This window comes from Hemitrygon akajei, chromosome 24, assembly GCF_048418815.1.
Source record: "Hemitrygon akajei chromosome 24, sHemAka1.3, whole genome shotgun sequence".
NCBI lineage: Eukaryota > Metazoa > Chordata > Chondrichthyes > Myliobatiformes > Dasyatidae > Hemitrygon > Hemitrygon akajei.
In genome coordinates this window covers 713,911-732,438 of record NC_133147.1, presented here as the reverse complement: position 1 = coordinate 732,438, position 18,528 = coordinate 713,911, and the positions used below count along the sequence as shown (strand labels likewise).

The window sequence follows — 18,528 nt, the reverse complement described above, 5'->3', positions numbered from 1 at the left end:
GGTGATGGTGTTAGAGAGGGTGGTGAAGACAGTGTTTGGCATACTTGCCCTCAGCAGTCAGGCCATTCAGTTTAAGTACTGAGAGGTGATATTACAACTGTACAAGACCTTGGTGAGACCACACTGTGCGGACTGTCACACTGACATTATTGAGTGTAACTTTGGTACACAACCTTGATGAGGATTGTCATGCTGACAATATTGGGTGTAGCCCTGATACAAGACTGATACAGACTGTGCGGACTGTCACACTGTAGCTCTGGTACAAGACCTTGGTGAGACCACACTGAGAGGATTACACTCAGCCGAAAATGTTGCAGAGCAGATTCACAAGAATGTTACCGGTACTGGAGGGCTTGAGTTACAGGGAGAGATAGGACAGGCTGGGGCAAGGAGACTAAGGAGTGACCTTATAGATGTACAATCTCATGACAAGCATATATAAAGTGAAAGGTCACAGTCTTCCCCAGGGTAGGGGAGCCTAAAAGACTAAATAGATTTAGGGTGAGAGCGGAACATTTTAAAAGGGGCCTGAAGACTTTTTTTTTTTACACAGAGGATGTGGAACAAACTGCCAGATAAAATATTAGAGGCAGGTACAACATCAATTTTTAAAAGACAGTTGGGAAAGCTTAAGCAGATATAGGCCATATCAGCCAAATGGGGCAGGACAGGTGGACATCATGGTCAGCATGACAAGATGGGCTGAAGGGACTGTTCACTAGCTATGCTACTGTGTGATTGTCTGAGTCTTTCTATGATGGTGTGTTCCAAGACCCTACCCAGGGTGATGTGACGAATCCTAAAGGCATAGCAAGGTGAGAGGTAAATGCTTAAAGCTGAGATACAAGCAATTTCCAAACAGAAATCTGAAAACATTTTCTCTTAATTCAATACTTTTTAAAATACAACTTGGCATGTATTTTTTGGGATTAGCCACTTCACAAAATGTCAGACATCCCCAAGGACACCCTTGGTTCTGTCTTCAGACAGGAGCAGAAGTCAAGCCTGGCAGAGGCAGGTGATGGCAGCAAACCTGGCCCCTGACATAAATGGAGACTCGGCCCAAAATATCCATCTCACCTGCTGAGTTCCTCCAGCATTTTGTGTCTGTGGGAGAGAGCTGTACACCAAACTGGCAAAGTGCCCACAGGAAGTTGCACAATGCACCATAACCCTCACTACTGGCATTGACCTTGTCACAGCAGAAACATCAGGTGCACCTTTTAGGTGTAAACATCAGGTGTACCTGTTTCCTTCCAGGATTCCAGCCACATTATTCTGTTGGAATTTACTACATTCCCAATTTACCCTTGGAGACTCCAGAATACTTGTACACAGCATTATATGGGGTTAAGAAATCCACCCAGAAATGTCTTCATGTTCTCACTTCACAACATTTAATTGAAGATTTAATGCTTCAATTGTCTGCTTGGAAATCTAAAGCTCTAACCTAAATGCAACCAATCTCAACACAAAGAAAACTTTCCTGATGTCAGTCTTTAATTTATCTTTTACTGGTTTGTACACGTCTCCTTAGAGTACTCTCGTAAATTTAATTTAAACTTCAATATCACTATGGTCTATTGCATTCTGTAAACTGTCAAATGTTTCTTTACAACCAATTAATTTCCCATTGACAAGCAGAAAGCTCTAAATCTTGACTGTTTCCTCATCACTTAGACTTTCAACATTGACGGCGGACCACGATGCTTCTCAACGCCGTGTTTGATGCTGGCATCACTTCCTTGTAGAACTACAAATCCGGAAGAGGTCAAGGTAGCCACTTTGTGCCCGCACTGGTGTTCCATAACATCAGTGCTGGTCACCTGTCTCAAGTTCACTTTGAGTCTCCAAATCTCTCAATCCCCTTTGCTCTCCAAAATCTGTTTTTTTATTTGAATATGTGCCTGTAAAGCTGCTACAAGTAAGTTTTGCATTGCACCTGTGCATATACGTACTTGTGCAGATGACAACAAACTTGACTTTGACTTATACCACTGCCCCTGAGGTAGAGAATTCAAAGGACTTAGTACCTCATGAAGGAATCACAAACAAGAGTAATTTCCCCTTCATCTCATTTCCAAATGGCCAGATGTCACCCTGACATGAATCTTCCTAGTACTGAAATCTGCAGGCAGCCGAGAAAGCTCTCAGTATCCCACCAAAAGCTGTATGTTTCTCACAGGCCATCCCTCAGTCATTTGAACACAGAGAAAAAAGGGCAGCATACTCAGAATTGATCAATGGGCAGACAGCCCTTCATTTGAGCAATAAGTCAAAGAAGTATTCACTATATCAGATATCATGGCAAATCTCCCTTCATTCATCACAGAAACATACACTGCATCCAAAAATCCAGGTATGGTCCCCCAAAGTCTTCCTTCCTTCAGCATAGAGACCTACACTACATTCAATACCTCAGGTATGGTCTCACCAAAGCCCTACACACCCTCACCAAGATCTCCTTACCTTTGTACTGCATTCCACTTGCAGTGAAGCCCAACATCTCACTTGCCTTCCATTTTGTTTGGTATATATAAGAACATAGAAGAATTAAGCCACTTCCATCATTTATCAAGATCATCTTTTTCCTAGTGCCAGTTTCAAACTCTCCCTCTCTGTACCCCGGAACATGAAGCTTCCAGTTCTGCCCACCTCTCAGTTATAGTTGTAACACTGTAGTTCCATGATTCTATCCATGGCCTGAGTACATCTACTTTAAAATAAATGCAATTTATTCCAAGCTCCCCTGGGCACTATCATTTGCTGGGTCTGTTCTACCATGGAGTAACTTCCCAAAATGCACCACTCTGACTGGCTTCTCTCTCCATGGATGCTGTCTGACATTCCTAGCATTTTCTGATCTAATACCAGAATAATAACACAGATCCTTCCCTTTTGCCAACAAATGTCTAAGCACCCGAGGATGTTTATTATCAGACTAAATTCTCGGTATTGCAGTTGTGCAGAAGGTGAACCTCTGGTTCCACACAGTCGAAATGGGGCTAATATTTTGCTGCTGTTTCAGAAAGAAGGAAATGAAGTTTGCACAAATATTGCTCACTACCAGCAGGGTGTCTGTGCCATGTTCATTCCAGGTATGAAACTCAAGCTTGTTCTCAATAAAAACTTCCACAAACTGAAGGATAAGGCTCTCGGATCTGTTACAGGGCTGGGTGTAACAGTCCACAGTGACAAACCCTGACTAATCCCTAGTACTGCAGGGGAATCAAAGGTACTGGGCGTGTCAGAGCAAGTCCCATGTTATTTATATATCAAACTAAAACTGAACAAACATTGTAAAATCACCTCCCATTGAGCAGTTTGATCTGCGTTTTGCTGCCTGAATACTTGGCAAAAGTAGATTCAGAAGGAAATTGTGTAAATAAAGAGGCAAAAGTTGCTGACATGAAGAATGTGGAGGAGAGTGGGAATAATCTACAGAAAAGATGAATCCTGATGAAGGGTCTCAGCCCAAATCATCAACTCTTTACTCTTTTCCGCAGATGCTGCCTGGCCTGCTGAGTTCCTCCAGCATTTTATGTGTGTTGCTTGAATTTCCAGCATCTGCAGATTTTCTCTTGTTTGCAATTAGATTGACTGGCTTGGCTAGTCCAGAGGTCAGAGGCCTGATGTCTGTAAGTCTGAGTTTGGCTGAGGGTCTGGAGGCTAGAGGCCCAATATCAGCGAGTCAAAGAGTCCGGGTCCACAGCTTGGAGGCCTAAAGGCAGCCTGTCCTGGAGTTGGAGGGGTGTGTGTGTGTGTGTGTGTGTGTGTGTGTGTGTGTGTGTGTGTGTGTGTGTGTGTGTGTGTGTGTGTGTGTGTGTGTGTGTGTGTGTGTGTGTGTGTGTGTGTGTGTGTGTGTGTGTGTGTGTGTGTGTGTGTGTATCTGCCCTTCCGGCTATGTGACCACATCTGTGCCTGTGTATCTGCCCTTCCGTCTATGTGACCACATCTGTGCCTGTGTGTCTGTGTATGTCTGCGTGTGTCTGTATCTGTACCTGTGTGTCTGTGTCTCTGTGTGTATATGTGTGTGTCTGTATGTCTGGGGTTTGTTTTGCTGCTGTTGTCTTGTTTTCTTGTTGTGGACATGCTATACAGGTGCCAGACTCATGCAGGCTGCCCTCTGCAAATCCTTAGGTTGTGTTGGTTGTTAATGCAAACAAAATGTTTCTCTGTAGGTTTTGAAGTACACATGATAAATAAATGATACTGAATCTGAATGCAAGGAATGGACTGTGGACTTCAGGAAGGGGAAACCGAAGGGACACACATCAGTCCTCATCGAAAGAATAGCAGTGGAAACAGCAAACAGTTTTAAGTTCCTGGGTGTCAACACCTCTGAAGATCTACCCTGAACCCAATATATTAATGCAATTACAAAGAAGGCACGACAGCAGCTATGTTTCATTGGGAGTTTAAGGAGGCTTGGTATATCATCAGAGACACTTGCAAATTTCTACAGATGTATCATGGAGAGCTTTCTGACTGGTTCCATTACCATCTGGTATGGAGGAGCCACAGCACAGGATTGGAAAAAGCTGCAGAAAGCTGCAAACGTATCCAACACCATCATGGGCACTACTTTTCCAAGCATCGAGGACTTCTTCATAAAGTGATGCCTTAAAAAGGTAGCACCCTTCAATAAGGACCCCCATTACCCAGGAAATGCCCGCTTCTCATTGCTACCATCAGCGAGGTGGTACAGGAGCCTGAAGGCACACATTCAGCAATTCAGAAACAATTTCTTCCCCTCCACCATCAGATTCCTGAATGGTCAATAAACCCATGAACACTAACTTACTATTTTTTTTACTCTCTTTTTGCACAACTCATTTAATTTAATTACCGTACATTGAACAGCAAAGAGTTGGCTTCCTGAATACTTTTGAGTGTATCTTATGGATTTTGGGCTGCTGATCATGAAAATCACCATGAAATTTCCCTATCATGCACCATTTTTAAAAGTTGCCTATATTTATTATTTCAATTCATAATTCAAGTCAATTAAAGTGTTGTCAATTAAAGCTGAAGAGTTTTCTATCTTGTCCAGGCTATCCTGGGCAAGCTTAGGCAGGGCAGATGCTACATGGCAGGACAGGTTTTAGAAAGGCTATAAAAGTACCTTCATTCTATGCATTGCAATCACATGTATATCGGTTTGTGATCACGTTGATGTGCATGCTCGATGCACACAGTATATTGTGTGTACTCATTATAAAAAAGTAATTGTATTTTCCAGAGTATTTATGATAGCAAAATATCTCACCAATGTTATATTCATGGCAAATATATCCTTAAATCTCAAATACAAAGCATGACTCCTCTTTTAAGAAAGCCTATGAACTCTATTTTGGATGTAAGATTGGTGACCTAGACAAAGACTGGGCTCTGACATTTGCTGTTGATCTCAGAGCTTGGCTCAGAGGTACTCGTAAGTCAATGCTGTTCGCTGTCCTGATGATATGGATCATGAGGCAGACTGCTACTTCTGTCTGACCAGTGTATCTGGTTTCTCTGCTAAAAACAAAATATCCTTTGAATACCATAATCTCGCTTCAGCCATGAGACCTGTACTGCATGAAAAATGTCTTCCAGTACCAAAGCCACCAGAGACATGGAGCCTAGAGGCGGTAGATGCAGATGCCATGGTGCATGAGCCAGGAATGGAAAAAGACACTCATACAGATTTTGAACTCTTTATGTGCAGCAAGCCTCATCTGAGAACTCAATCTGAATAAAGTGACCTGGGTTTGTCAAAGGCAAAAGCAGAATTACTGGGTTCAAAACTGCAAGGATGGAATCTGCTGGCACAAAAGTTTCCATGAAAGATTTCAATATTTGAGACAGATGTTTCTCAGAATAACCAATGCCATAATTAAGGAAGGCATTTTTGTTGGTCTACAAATCAAACAGGTCATCAATGACAGCCAAATTCAAAGAACTTCTAACCGGACTGGAGAAAATCGCATGGAAGGCATTCAAGGATGTTGAAAAATTTCTTGGCAACTGCATGCACCTAATTCAATAGGTTCAATAGATACATTTCTCTGACATTAAACGTACCTATTAAGCTGGCTGACAACATGCTGCAAGCATACAAAACCATGAAGTGCAATATGTCACTAAAGATTAATTTGTCTGCATTCCCATTTAGACTTCATCCCTGCAAATCTTGGTGCTGTCAGTAATGAGCATGGTGAAAGGTTTCACCAGGACATTGTGGTCATAGAGAAACTGTATCAGGGCAACTGGAATCCATCAATGGTGGCTGATAATTGTTGGACACTTGAGCAAGAAGACTCAGATACTGAGGACAAATGAAAATCATCAACAAAACATTCTTGGCTTAGTTGAACTACTGCAAAACATCAACACTGTTATGCAATTAAATGCATATATTCAATAAAAGTTAATTTCTTGTTTCTCCAAATTCCTACATGATACAGGCAGTCTGAAATTATATTTGTGTTCAGCCTCAAGTGGTCTATCACAATCACATATAAATTCTGAGGAAGCAACACCTTCGAAAAAAATTTGCAGTCCAGTGTTATTTTTCTACTCCTATGCCTTATGGACTGCACTACCTTGACGAATGCCTTTGTTCTCCCCCTCTCACGCACTCTCTCACAGCCCTCATTAATCTATCATCTGGATGGTTTCATAAGCATCACATCATGTGCCTCTTACATCATATCTCAATGTCAACCCTGTGCCTCTTGCTATTGCAGATATTCCTTTAGTCCTGTCTTTCCTTCCCCTAACCTCGCTGTAATTTACAACTAACTTCTTTTCTCACTACCCAGTTCTGATGAACAATCATCGACCTGGAACAGAAATTGTTTCTCTTGACTGAGCTGCTATCTGACTCTACATTTTTCTGCTTTAATTTGTGCAGTGAGTGGAAGTGAACTGACAGGGACTGGGTTCTTAGCACAAAGGAGATGGAGAGTTAATTAAACTAAATGAAATAATGAACAGTCTGGACGGAGTGACCAGAAATATGTTTGTAACAATAACAGAGAGTTTCAGGCAGTGAGCTCCAAAAACCAGGACTTATCGAGCTGAACTTTCAACCAGTTAACAGGACTCTCCCCATGATTAACAGAGAGGGAGGGGACAAAGATTTAATAGGCTTTAAGAGAGAAGAAATAGAAATTTCATTTTAACTCATTATTTGCAATGGGAGAGATAGGTGCTGTAGAGTGAGGGGAAGATCTCCCTGGTCAGTGTATTTGGAATTTGAGAGATGGGTGATGTAGAATGAAGGGTAGGTCTCCCTGATCTGTATGTGTTACTGAATTCACTCTGTCTTTGCATATTGAAATAGTGGGTCCAAGTCAATGCATCTGGTTTTGTAAACTTTCTTCTAGATTCCAGAGTTAAACTATGCAAAGTATAATCTCTGTTTGGCAGAGTTTCATAGTGGGATCATGCCGGTTTTAGCAATAAAGGTGATTACTTGTAAAGGTTAGTGGAGACCGAACCAGGCTGACACACCCAGAATCTGAAAGGATTCACAAAGTTCACCATTTGCTTTGTAAACTGTAGAATGAAGTTTTGCATCACCCCGTGCAACAATGCACCGGGGTGACCTGTGAACTGTGGTCTGGGATTGTTCAGCACTTCCACACAGTACTGGTTCGACAACATCCCTTGCTGACTCATTTCCTCTTTCAAGTTTAACCAAATTGGAGAAAGGGCTTGAACAGTTCAGGTAAGTAAAGCATCTGACTCCAGAGCAACACATTCAGAATGCTGGGGGGTCTCAGCAGGTCAGGCAACATCTACGGAACAGTCAAAATGTTATGCCAAGACCCTTCATCAAGACTGGAAAGGAAGAGGTCAGAGGCCAGAATAAAAATGGTGGGGGGAAGGTGCAGTATGATCTGATGGGTAATAGGTGAATCCAGGTGAGGGAGAAGGTACTAGATGGGGAGGGGGTGGAGAAAGTGGATTGATGCGAGAAGCTGGGAGGTGATAAGTGGGGATGACTAAGGATTAAAGTCACAGTCACATTTCTGTGCCCCTTATCTCAGAGAGGATGTGCTGACTTTGGAAAGTGTTCACAGCAGATTCACAAGAAATATTTCAGGATTGAAAGGCTATCGTACGAGGAACATTTGATGGCTCTGGGTCTGTACTCGCTGGAATTTAGAAGAATGAGGGGGGATCTCATTGACACCTATCAAATCTTGAAAGGCCTAGATAGAGTGGATGTGGAGAGGATGTTTCCTATGGTGGGGAAGTCAAGGACATGAGGACACAGCCTCAGAATGGAGGGGCGTCCATTTAGGACGGAGATGAGGAGGAATTTCTTAGTTGGAGAGTGGTGAACCTGTGGAATTTGTTGCCGCAGGCAGCTGTGGAGGCCAAATTATTAGGTATATTTAAGGCAGAGGTTGATAAATTCTTGACTAGTCAGGGCATGAACGGTTATGGGTAGAAGTCAGGAGAATAGGGCTGAGATGACAAATGGATCAGCCATGATGAAATGGTGGAACAGACTCAATGGGCCGAATGGCCTATATTCTGCTCCTATGGTCTTAAGAACATTAATGCTCAGAAAGTGATTACTGGTTATTGCACAATGACAGTAGTGTTGTGCTCTCATAAATAAACCTTGCCATGTACAAATATGTTGTCAGAAGTAATGTTAATTTTTTATTGAGGTGTTAACTTTAGATGTTGAACATTATGATAATGATCACTGTGCCCACTGCATCCATGCCAGACCTCGAGAACAAATCCCATACCCGGCCTGCAGCTTTCTTACCAATGGTATTTCAGGTTCTCGTGTGAAAAGAGTGGAGACTCACACAGCCTCTGTGTCCTGGATAGTATGTTCCAGATTCCACTCACCTTCTGAGTGAAATTTCCTCTCCACATCCCCTATTTACAGGCACCTCTGTAGAGAGGAACATTTCATTCAGATCTCCTTTAGCCTTTTCCACTCCAAACCCAGCATCTCCACTCTCTCCATCTCCTGGTGAATCTCCTTTGCACCCTCTCCAGTTCAATTGTGTACTTCCTATCGTATGGGACCAGAACTGTACACAGAACTCGAGCTGTGGCTTAAACAACACTTTATAAAGTTGTAGCAGAACCTCCCTACTGTTATGTTCTGTGCCTCAACTAATGAAGGCAAGTTTCCCATCAGCCAACATCACCACCTTATCTAGCTGGGCTGCCATCCTCAGGAATCCTTGTCCCCCTGTTTTTCAGTGCTTCATAAGAGTCCAACCATTCATGGTGTGTATCTAGCCAATTTACTGCACTCAAGACGCATTGTAGACTACTGGAGCACAGAGACAGGCTAGTCAGCCCAACCAGTTTGTGCTGACTCAATCTGACCCTTAATGGAAACATTTGAAGGCTGCAGTGACTGAATCTCAGAGGGGCATTTCAGAAGGCGAAGTGCTGCCACTGAGTCTGAAATGGTATCCTTTGTTCTTGTGAAGTTCAGAGTAGATGCCAATAGTTTGAAATAGAAACAGTTGCTGGTATTTGATGTGACACTAAAGATGCTGCAGATGCTGGAAATCTGGAGCAACACACACAGACTGCTGGAGGTACTCAGCAGGTCAGGCAGCATCTATGGAGGGAAATGGACAAAGTTTCATCAAGACTTCAAAAAGTGAGGGCAGAAGCCAGAATAAAAGGATGGGAGGAGCACAAGCTTGGTGGGTGATAGATGAATCCGAGTGAGAGGGGAGAGGTAGGTAGGGGGATGGGGTGGAAATGGGATTGATGTGAGAAGGTGAAGTTGATTGGTCGGGAAGGCAAGGAACTGAGCAAGATGGAACCTGATAGGATTGGAAATTAGCCCTCTTAATAGGCCCTTAAATGTCCCTAATGTATCTGCTTCTCTCACCACCACCAAGCAATAACGCTGTATGTATTAAACCTACCCCTGACACACCCAATCACCTTAAAAGGATGTCCTCTTGTGTTAGCCATTTCTGTCTTGGGAAAAATGGCACTAGCTGTCCACTCAGTCAATGTCTCCTATCATTTTATACACGTCTATCAAGTCACCTCTTCAAAGAGAATAGCCCTTGCTCACCCAACCTTTCCTCAGAAGACCTGCTGTCTAATCCAGGCAGCATCCTGATAAATGTCCTCCGCATCTTTCATAGTCCTTCCCAAGATGAGGTGACCAGAGCTGAACTCAATATTCCGAGTGTGGTCTAACTAGAGCTGCGACATCACCTCAAGCTGTTGACTGACCACTGCACTGCCATGTCACCCTCAAGATGTCCAGCAGCTGAAGTGAACAGGCAGTGTAAAGCTGTAAGCACCCAGTTTCAAATGCAGCATGATGGTTAGTTGGTTAACAGCTGGCTTCTCCCTCCCAGGGACTGACTGGGGGCCAAGTCAGTTGAGTTCTGTTCTTAGTTTAAGACAGAGGTACAGCTGGAAATGAACATCAAAAACAGCCCTCATGCCTTCTCTGACATCCACTTATTTATTTCAATACCATTCCTTTCCATATAATTTGATTCCCTGAAGTGTAGTCATGTCAGATGGAGACCAGGCTAACGACAATGCCTGCTCACGTACGGTCACTTGGTGAAGCAGACTGACCATCTTGGATAAGGCAGAGGGACGCAGGTTCTACCTGTGGGTGACACTGGGACTGGGGGAACATATTTAAAATTCTGGACCGAAGATACAGTGAGTGTGAGTGTTTTCTATTTTACACAGACAATAACTGTGCACTGGAACTCTCTGTCCATAAGGATGGTGAAAGAAAATCATGATGACCTTCAAAAAGCAAAAATCTGCTGAGCTGGAGCTGTGGAAACACTCAGCAGGTCCAGCAGCATCTGCAGAGGGAGAAGCACAGTTAATACTTCAGGTTGATGACATTTTACCTGAAGTATGAGAAAAGAGAAAGTAAGTATGCTTTAAATTACAAAGGAGAATGGGAGGCAGGGAAAACAAAGGCAATGTCTGTGGGAGGCTGGAGCCAAAGAGAATCCAGATGTCACAAATACTTTCAGAGCCTTCAGATTGAAGTGGTGAAGGCTGCTTAATAACAGCTCTCTGGGGACCATATAAATCGAGGAAGATGATCAAGGGCAGATGAGAAAAAAAATCAGTACTGAAACTGTGAGGTACCAAACATGGCAGTCATTGGAAATCAGAAATTAAAATACATGCCGATAACTGGCAGCCCCTGGAGAGGCAAACTCAGCTCATTAACATCAGAACTGGCCAGAACAAAAATGACCTTACATTGGGCAATGTTGTGTAGAGTCAGAGATTTATCCCCAGGGTGGAGGAGACTAAAACTAGAGGAAACAGTAAGGTGAGAGGGAAAAGATTGAAAGGGGGCCAGAGGGAAATGTTATTCCACACAGAACTCGGAGGAAATCTGGAACAAGCTGCCAGAGGGAGTGGTTGAGGCAGGTACAATTGCAACTTCTAAAAGGTATTTGGACAGGTACACAGATAGGAAAAGTTTGTAGAGATATGGGCCAAACACAGGAGAGTATATGGACTGGCTGCATCGCAGCCTGCTATGGAAACACCAATGCCTTTGAATGGAAAGGTAGTGGATTGAGGTCAATCTGGCTCTGATCAATCCCTGAGGAGAGAACAATGTTCAATAGGTCAGTCAGTACCAATGAAAAGAGAAACAGAGGGAAAATTTCAGAGGAAGACTTTGCATCAGAATGGAGAAAGTAAAGAGACCCAAAGAAGGGCCTCGGCCTGAAACACCGACTGTTTCCTCCAGCATTTTGTGTGTGTTGCTTTAGAGAATGTAAGCCTGCTTGAAGTTGCAGGGGAAGGAAGGATTTTGCTTCTAAGGTGAAACCCAGAGTGTCAAGCATCAACTCAGTTCATCTCCTCACAGATGCTGCCATGACAGCCAACATTTGCTGCTTTTGGTTTCTATTTTCATACAGTAGATGCCAGTTAATTGGGCCAAAGATTAATCAAGTCAGCCACTTATTTGGAACAACTCTTAAAGAACAAAATCTAATTGAGAAAACAGCCAGGATTCCCTTCATTTATTTGGAAGACTATGCCTCTTAATTGGAACAGGAGACTTACCGAATAGTTTTTAAACTAGTGTCAGACATATGCATTTGTGTAGCAATTAGACATTGCACAGTGCTTAGAGTGAACAGATTTTAAATAGCGTCATTTGTGTGTGATTGTGTTCTAACAGAGGTGCTTTTTGCCACTGACAGTTGACGGGAAAGAAGCAGTAAGACAATTTGAAACTGTTTTGCTCACCGCATTTTCAAGCATTCAGGCTTAGAGATACCAGAAATGGCTGAGAGTGAAAATGAAACTATTTCACTATTTCAACAAGTTCAAAGTAAGTTTGTAATCCAAGTTCATATATATCACCATCTACAACCCTGTGATTCATTTTCTTGTGGGCAATCATAGTAAGTACAAGTAACACAATAGAATTAATGGAGGACCGCACCTAACAGAACAGACTACAACCAATGTGCAAAAAAACCAACAAACTGTGCAAATACAAAGATTAAAAATAATAATAATAACAAATAAAACAATAATAAATAGCAGCAGAATTAGGCCATTTTGGCCCATCAAGTCTGACCTGCCTTTCAATCATGGCTGATCCTTTTCTCCCCCTCCTTAGCCCCACTCCCCAGCCTTCACCCTGTAACTTTTGATGTCATGCCCAATCAAGAACCTATCAATCTCTGCCTTAAATACATCCAATGACCTGGCCTCCACAGCTGCACATAGCAACAAATTCCACAAATTCACTGCCCTTTGGCTAAAGAAATTTCCCTACATCTCTGTTTTGAAAGGGCACCCCTGTATCCTGAGGCTGTGCCCTCTTGTCCTACACTCTCCCACCATGGGAAACATCTTTTCCACATCTACTCTGTCCAGGCCTTTCAACATTCAAAAGGTTTCAATGACATGCCGCCTCATCCTTCTGAATTCCAGCGAGTACAGACCCAAAGCCATCAAATATTCCTCGTATGATAGTCCTTTCATTCCTGGAATCATCCTTCTGAACCTCCTCTGGACCCTCTCCAATGCCAGCACATCTTTTCTAAGATAAGGGGCCCAAAACTGTTCACAATACTCTAGGTGAGGCCTCACCAGTGCCTAATAAAGCCTCACATCCCTGCTCTTGTACATGCTGACATTGCATTTGCCTTCCTCACCACCAACTCAACCTGCAAGTTAACCTATGGGGTGTTCTACACAAGGACTCCCAAGTCCCTCTGCATCTCAGATTGCACATTTATTTCTACTACCCAAGTGCATGGCCATGGATTTTCCAACATTATATTTCCTTTGCCACTTTCTTCCCCATTCTCCTTTAGGTCTTTCAGCTTTTAGAGCATCTTCTCCCTTATAATAATAACTGCACTCACTTCTCTTCCCTCACACCCTTCAATACCTGGAATACTGCTAGTGTCTTCCACAGTGAGGACTGATGCAAAATACTCATTTAGTTCATCTGCCATCTCCTTGTCCCCGTTATTATTTCTCCAGCCTCATTTTCTAGTGGTCCTATATTCACACTCACCTCTTTTACTTTTTATATACTTGAAAAAGTTCTCTCTATCCATCTTGAGATTGTTCACTAGCTTGCTTTCAAATTTCATCTTTTCCCTCCTAATGATTCTTTTAGTTTCTTTCTGGAGGTTTTAAAAGCTTTCCAATCCTCTATCGTGGGGATGGGAAGAAGAATTGAAATGGTGGCCACCGGGAGTTTCATTTCTACTTCCCTGTCCCATTCTGACATGTAGTCCATGGCCTCCACTACAGCCATGATGGGACCACACAGGTTAGAGGAGGAATACCTTATATTTCATCTGGGTAGCCTCCAACCCGATGGCATTAACATCAATTTCTCAAACTTCTGATAACTGAACCTCACCCCCTCTCCTTCACCATTCCCCATTCTTGTTTTCCCCTCTCTCCTTCTCTTCTTACCTGCTCATCACCTCCCTCTGGTGTTCCTCTCCCTTCCATTTCTCCCATGGTCTTCTGCCCTCTCCTATCAGATTCCCCCTCCTCCAGCCCTTTATCTCTTCCACCAATCAACGTTCCAGCTCTTTACTTCACCCCCTCTCCTGGTTTCACCTATCACCTTGAACTTCTTCCTCCCTTACCCCCTTCCTTTCCACTCCTGATGAAGAGTCTCGGCCTGAAACATTGACTGTTTATTCCCATCCACAGATGCTGCCTGAGCTGCTGAGCTCCTCCAGCACAATGTGTGTATTGCTTTAGATTTCCAGCATCTGCACTCTCTCTTGTGTCTATGACTTAAAACATATTTCCCATTTAACTCCACCATGGATGGTCCCAAGCCCAGCTGCGAAAGGAGGAGGGTTGGGCATAGGACTAGCAACCCCATCCTGGAAAATCCCAGAGCTACAGAAACGCCAACAGATGCTCCAGAGACCTCAGCCCGAGAGGAAGGATCTTCACCTAGAAGGAGTTTGAAGTTGTGTGCTGAAAGTCCTTCTATCGACCCAGGACAGAGGACGATGGAGGAGCTATACAGGACATATAGCGGATATAGAGGACGATGGAGGAGCTCTACTTAGGCAGAGGAGCTACTTATGCTGGCCTATACCCAAGTAGGGGTGATGGGCTTAAGAACAAGAAGAATGATTTTCTATTTACATTTATTTCAAAAGACAACAGTTCTATTCTCATTATTCCTGCCTCCACCAGCCAGAGATGGAATCAGCAGATTTGCTTGTTCTACTGATATTGAACTTATCCTCTGTAGTTACAAATTATAAACGATATAGCACTGGTGGGGTTAAACCAATCGATGGCTGAAATGGGTGTTTGGCCATTCTAGGTACATGCAAGTTAACAAAAAAGATTTGCCTTTTCTTCCTTGCAAAACCACAGTTACACTTGTACAGAACTCTCAGCTGCCCTCATCTCGGAAAGGCTGGTGGTTACAAATGCAAATGGCTCTTTTACACAAAAACTTAAATCAGATTCAATTCAAAGTAGTTTTCACTGATACCGCACAAGCAGCTGAAAGGCATCAGAAAGTTAGCTCTGACATACCGAGTTGAACTCGCCACACTGCCAGGGTATACAGATACAATGAATTATGCAAAAACTGCAATCAGGAGATATTGGACCCGAGCAAGGTGACAACCATCACCGTCATCAACCTACAAGCTACATTGTAAATGGAGTTTCTCAATGCCCACTTTGGCATGACACCATGCATATCTGTACACAATCCAACCTAAAGATAATGTGCATATCTGTACACAGTCCAACCTATAGACAACGTGCATATCTGTACACAGCCCAACCTTTAGTATTGATGAAGGGTCTCGGTCCGAAACATTGACTGTTCATTTCCATGGATGCTGCCCAACCTGCTGAGTTCCTCCAGCATGTTGTGTGTGTTGCTTTGACCACAGCATCTGCAATGTACTTTGTGTTTACCAAACTACAGCAAATGTGCATATCTGTACACAGTCCAACCTATAGACAACGTGCATATCTGTACACAGCCCAACCTACAGACAATGTGCATGTACGTACACAGCTCAACCTACAATGTGCATATCTGTACACTGTCCAACCTATAGACAACATGCATATCTGTACTCAGCCCAACCTATAGACAATGTGCATACTCGTACACAATCTATCCTTTAGAAAATGTGCACATCTGTACACAGTCCAACCTTTAGACAATGTACATATCTGTACACAGTCCAACCTATAGACAATGTGCATATCTGTACACAGTCCAACCTTTAGTCTTGATGAAGGGTCTCGGCCCGAAACGTTGACTGTTCATTTCCATGGATGCTGCCCAACCTGCTGAGTTCCTCCAGCATGTTGTGTGTGTTGCTTTGACCACAGCATCTGCAGTGTACTTTGTGTTTACCAACCTACAGTCAATGTGCATATCTGTACACAGTCCAACCTATAGACAATGTGCATGTACGCACACAGCCTAACCTTTAGAAGTAACCCAAAGCACCTAAAATACAGTTGGAAATCTAAATATTAACTGGAAATACTCAGCAGGTCAGGCAGCATCTGTGGAGATTTCAGTTAGATGAGCATTCATCAGAACTGGAATAGTGTTAAGCTGTTCCAGTTCTAGTTTTCCAGCTCTCATTAATGTTCTGACCTGAAACATCAGCTGTTCCCCTCCAGAGGCTGCCCGGCCTGTTGTCCACAAACATCAGCCCTTTCCTCTCCCCAGAGGCTGCCCGGCCTGTTATCCACAAACATCAGCCCTCTCCTCTCCCCAGAGGCTGCTTGGCCTGTTCAGTATCTCCAGCAATTTCTGGAAATTTGATTTTATTTTAAATTCAATACAATGATTTGTCAGACTGTGAAAATCCTTCCAAAATGCTTTTGAAACCAAATTATTTGCTGTAAGTGACCAAACAACAGTACATCAAGTATAAGCCAAATGAAGTCAACCTGAAACTGTTTGCATGGACCATGGGGGTTGGGGGGGGGGGGTATTGTAAATTATTGACAATTCAAAATTAGCTCGTTTTAACTGGTTATTCATGCGATTCTCATCCTCAGGTACTGGTTCATGGTTTCCAATCAAACAATCTAAAGTTAGTCCTACATCAATCAGGTGAAAGGACTTTACTATGAAGCCAGTGCTAACAACAGTACAATTTCAGTGTGCTACCTCACCCACAGTTTTGCTTACAGCTCAGTTCAACTCCAGTGAATATCAACAGAACACCCATGTGCAAACGGCTCAGATCAGACTCCTTCTCATATCAAACTCATTCCAGTGGAAATAGTACATTCAAGATCTCTTTTCCCCAACTGCACCCCTCAGATCGATCCAGTCTTGGGTAACCAGCGGCGGGGAGACTGCACTCACAGGCCACACTGATCCGGGGCTGTCCAGTGCAGCTCACGCTTTCATTAACCAGACCCACACACACCGGAGGAACACTGAGAATGAGAAATCGAGAAAAGGGATCCTTGCAATGACAGTAATATAGAAATTGAAGGTGGTATCCCATGATTCGAAAGGTCCGCCAGAGAGTCCGAGGACAAGGTCCCCATTCCCCAGCTCTGGAACGGGTTCCTGAACAGGACAGGTCCCCATTCCCCAACTCTGGCATGGGTTCCTGAACAGGACAGTTTCCCATTCCCCAACTCTGGAACGGGTTCCTGTACAGGACAGTTTCCCATTTCCCAACTCTGGAAAGGGTTCTCTGCAGGACAAATTCCTATCCCCTAACTCTGGAACAGGTTCCTGTGCAGGACAGTTTCCCATTCCCCAATTCTGGAAAGGGTTCTTTGCAGGCAGCGTAAAGAAAAAAGACCTTTGTGCAGTTCGCTAGTTTTCAGCTCATTACCGTTTCATGAGCAGCGCAAACAAGGTCGTCAGGACCTTGAACTGTTCAAAGGAAATTTATTGGCTTGGCAATTCTGGCGCATGTTTGACACGGAAAAGATCAGCCATTACTGAATCTCCGGTTGCTGGGTCTTTGAACCTGGATGATAACAGGGGAAAGTCAAAACTTAAAAGTCGGCTCACCTGAACTTTGAGAACCTTTTCTCAGCCTGGATGCTAATTTGTCCCCTTCACTCTGCGACCTCTTTTTCTTGCGTCCTGACAGCCTTAGCCAGCTTAGTGCTCGCCGTAAAGAGTTCGATTTTGCCTTTTTTTTATTTTTCAATGTTACCTCCAAGCCGGAGAAATCATCCATCACGACTGTCCGGTGACTCCCAGGAGCTCGGCTGACTTCAGTAACAAAAGACTCCCTGGGTGTGCTCAGCCCCACGCAGAACCAACAGCAAACATGTACAAGTCAAATCCAAACGGACTTCGAAACACTTTCCACATCGGATGGTTGCCTGGATGGATCAACTTCAGAAAACAGTAAACCCTCTAATTATTTTCTAACCAAGAGTTATTTTAACAGTCACTGAACAATTTATAGCTTGTCTGACAGCTCATGGTGCTTGAAAAGTGAAGTCCACCGGCCAACGCGTCAACAGTACCGTGCTGGTGCAGAACATGGTAAAATACCCGGAAAATCCCACTCCGCCTCCATCTAACTCGGCTCTTCTTTACTTTAAACAACCAGGGATGTCAGTGTAGTTTGCTGACTCACATTAATCCCACATCATCTAGTGGTGGACGAACTCCACCCTACAGCCAACAATCACTCCCGCTGCGTGTTACAAGCTCCAGCACCCTCCGCAGTATCGGGCAGAATTATTTCCTGATCCTCTGCAAGGTCGGAGGCGCATGAGCGTGAGAAGTCCAGCCTGTTTCGCTGCTTTACACCTAACCGTTTGCAGGCAGCGAAGCAAAACCTAGACTGTCTGGCACTCCTCGCACTGGGAGGTACTAGGAAGCACTCCCATGAAATACGACACTTCACCGCAAACGTATAGATGTCTCCCCACCCCAGCTCTATTCAGCAGAAAGGACAATAAAGCAGGAATTACCAAGCCACACAAAACGGTGGTAGTGAAATGCAGTAAGCCTCTGGGCTGGAGATGATGTGATCTGTAGTTAAAGCGTGT

General features: G+C 43.6%; 1 protein-coding gene across 1 annotated transcript in view; it reads right to left on the bottom strand.

The window, feature by feature from the left end:
- LOC140715788 (uncharacterized) overlaps window positions 1–18,317 on the bottom strand; it is a 118,853-nt gene extending 100,536 nt beyond the window's left edge. Inside the window, exon 1 of the mRNA XM_073028176.1 lies at window positions 17,531–18,317. Coding sequence (XP_072884277.1) covers window positions 17,531–17,702 — 172 coding nt within the window. The 5' untranslated portion in view covers window positions 17,703–18,317. The remainder of the gene's footprint in view (window positions 1–17,530) is intronic.
- Window positions 18,318–18,528: the final 211 nt, after the last annotated feature.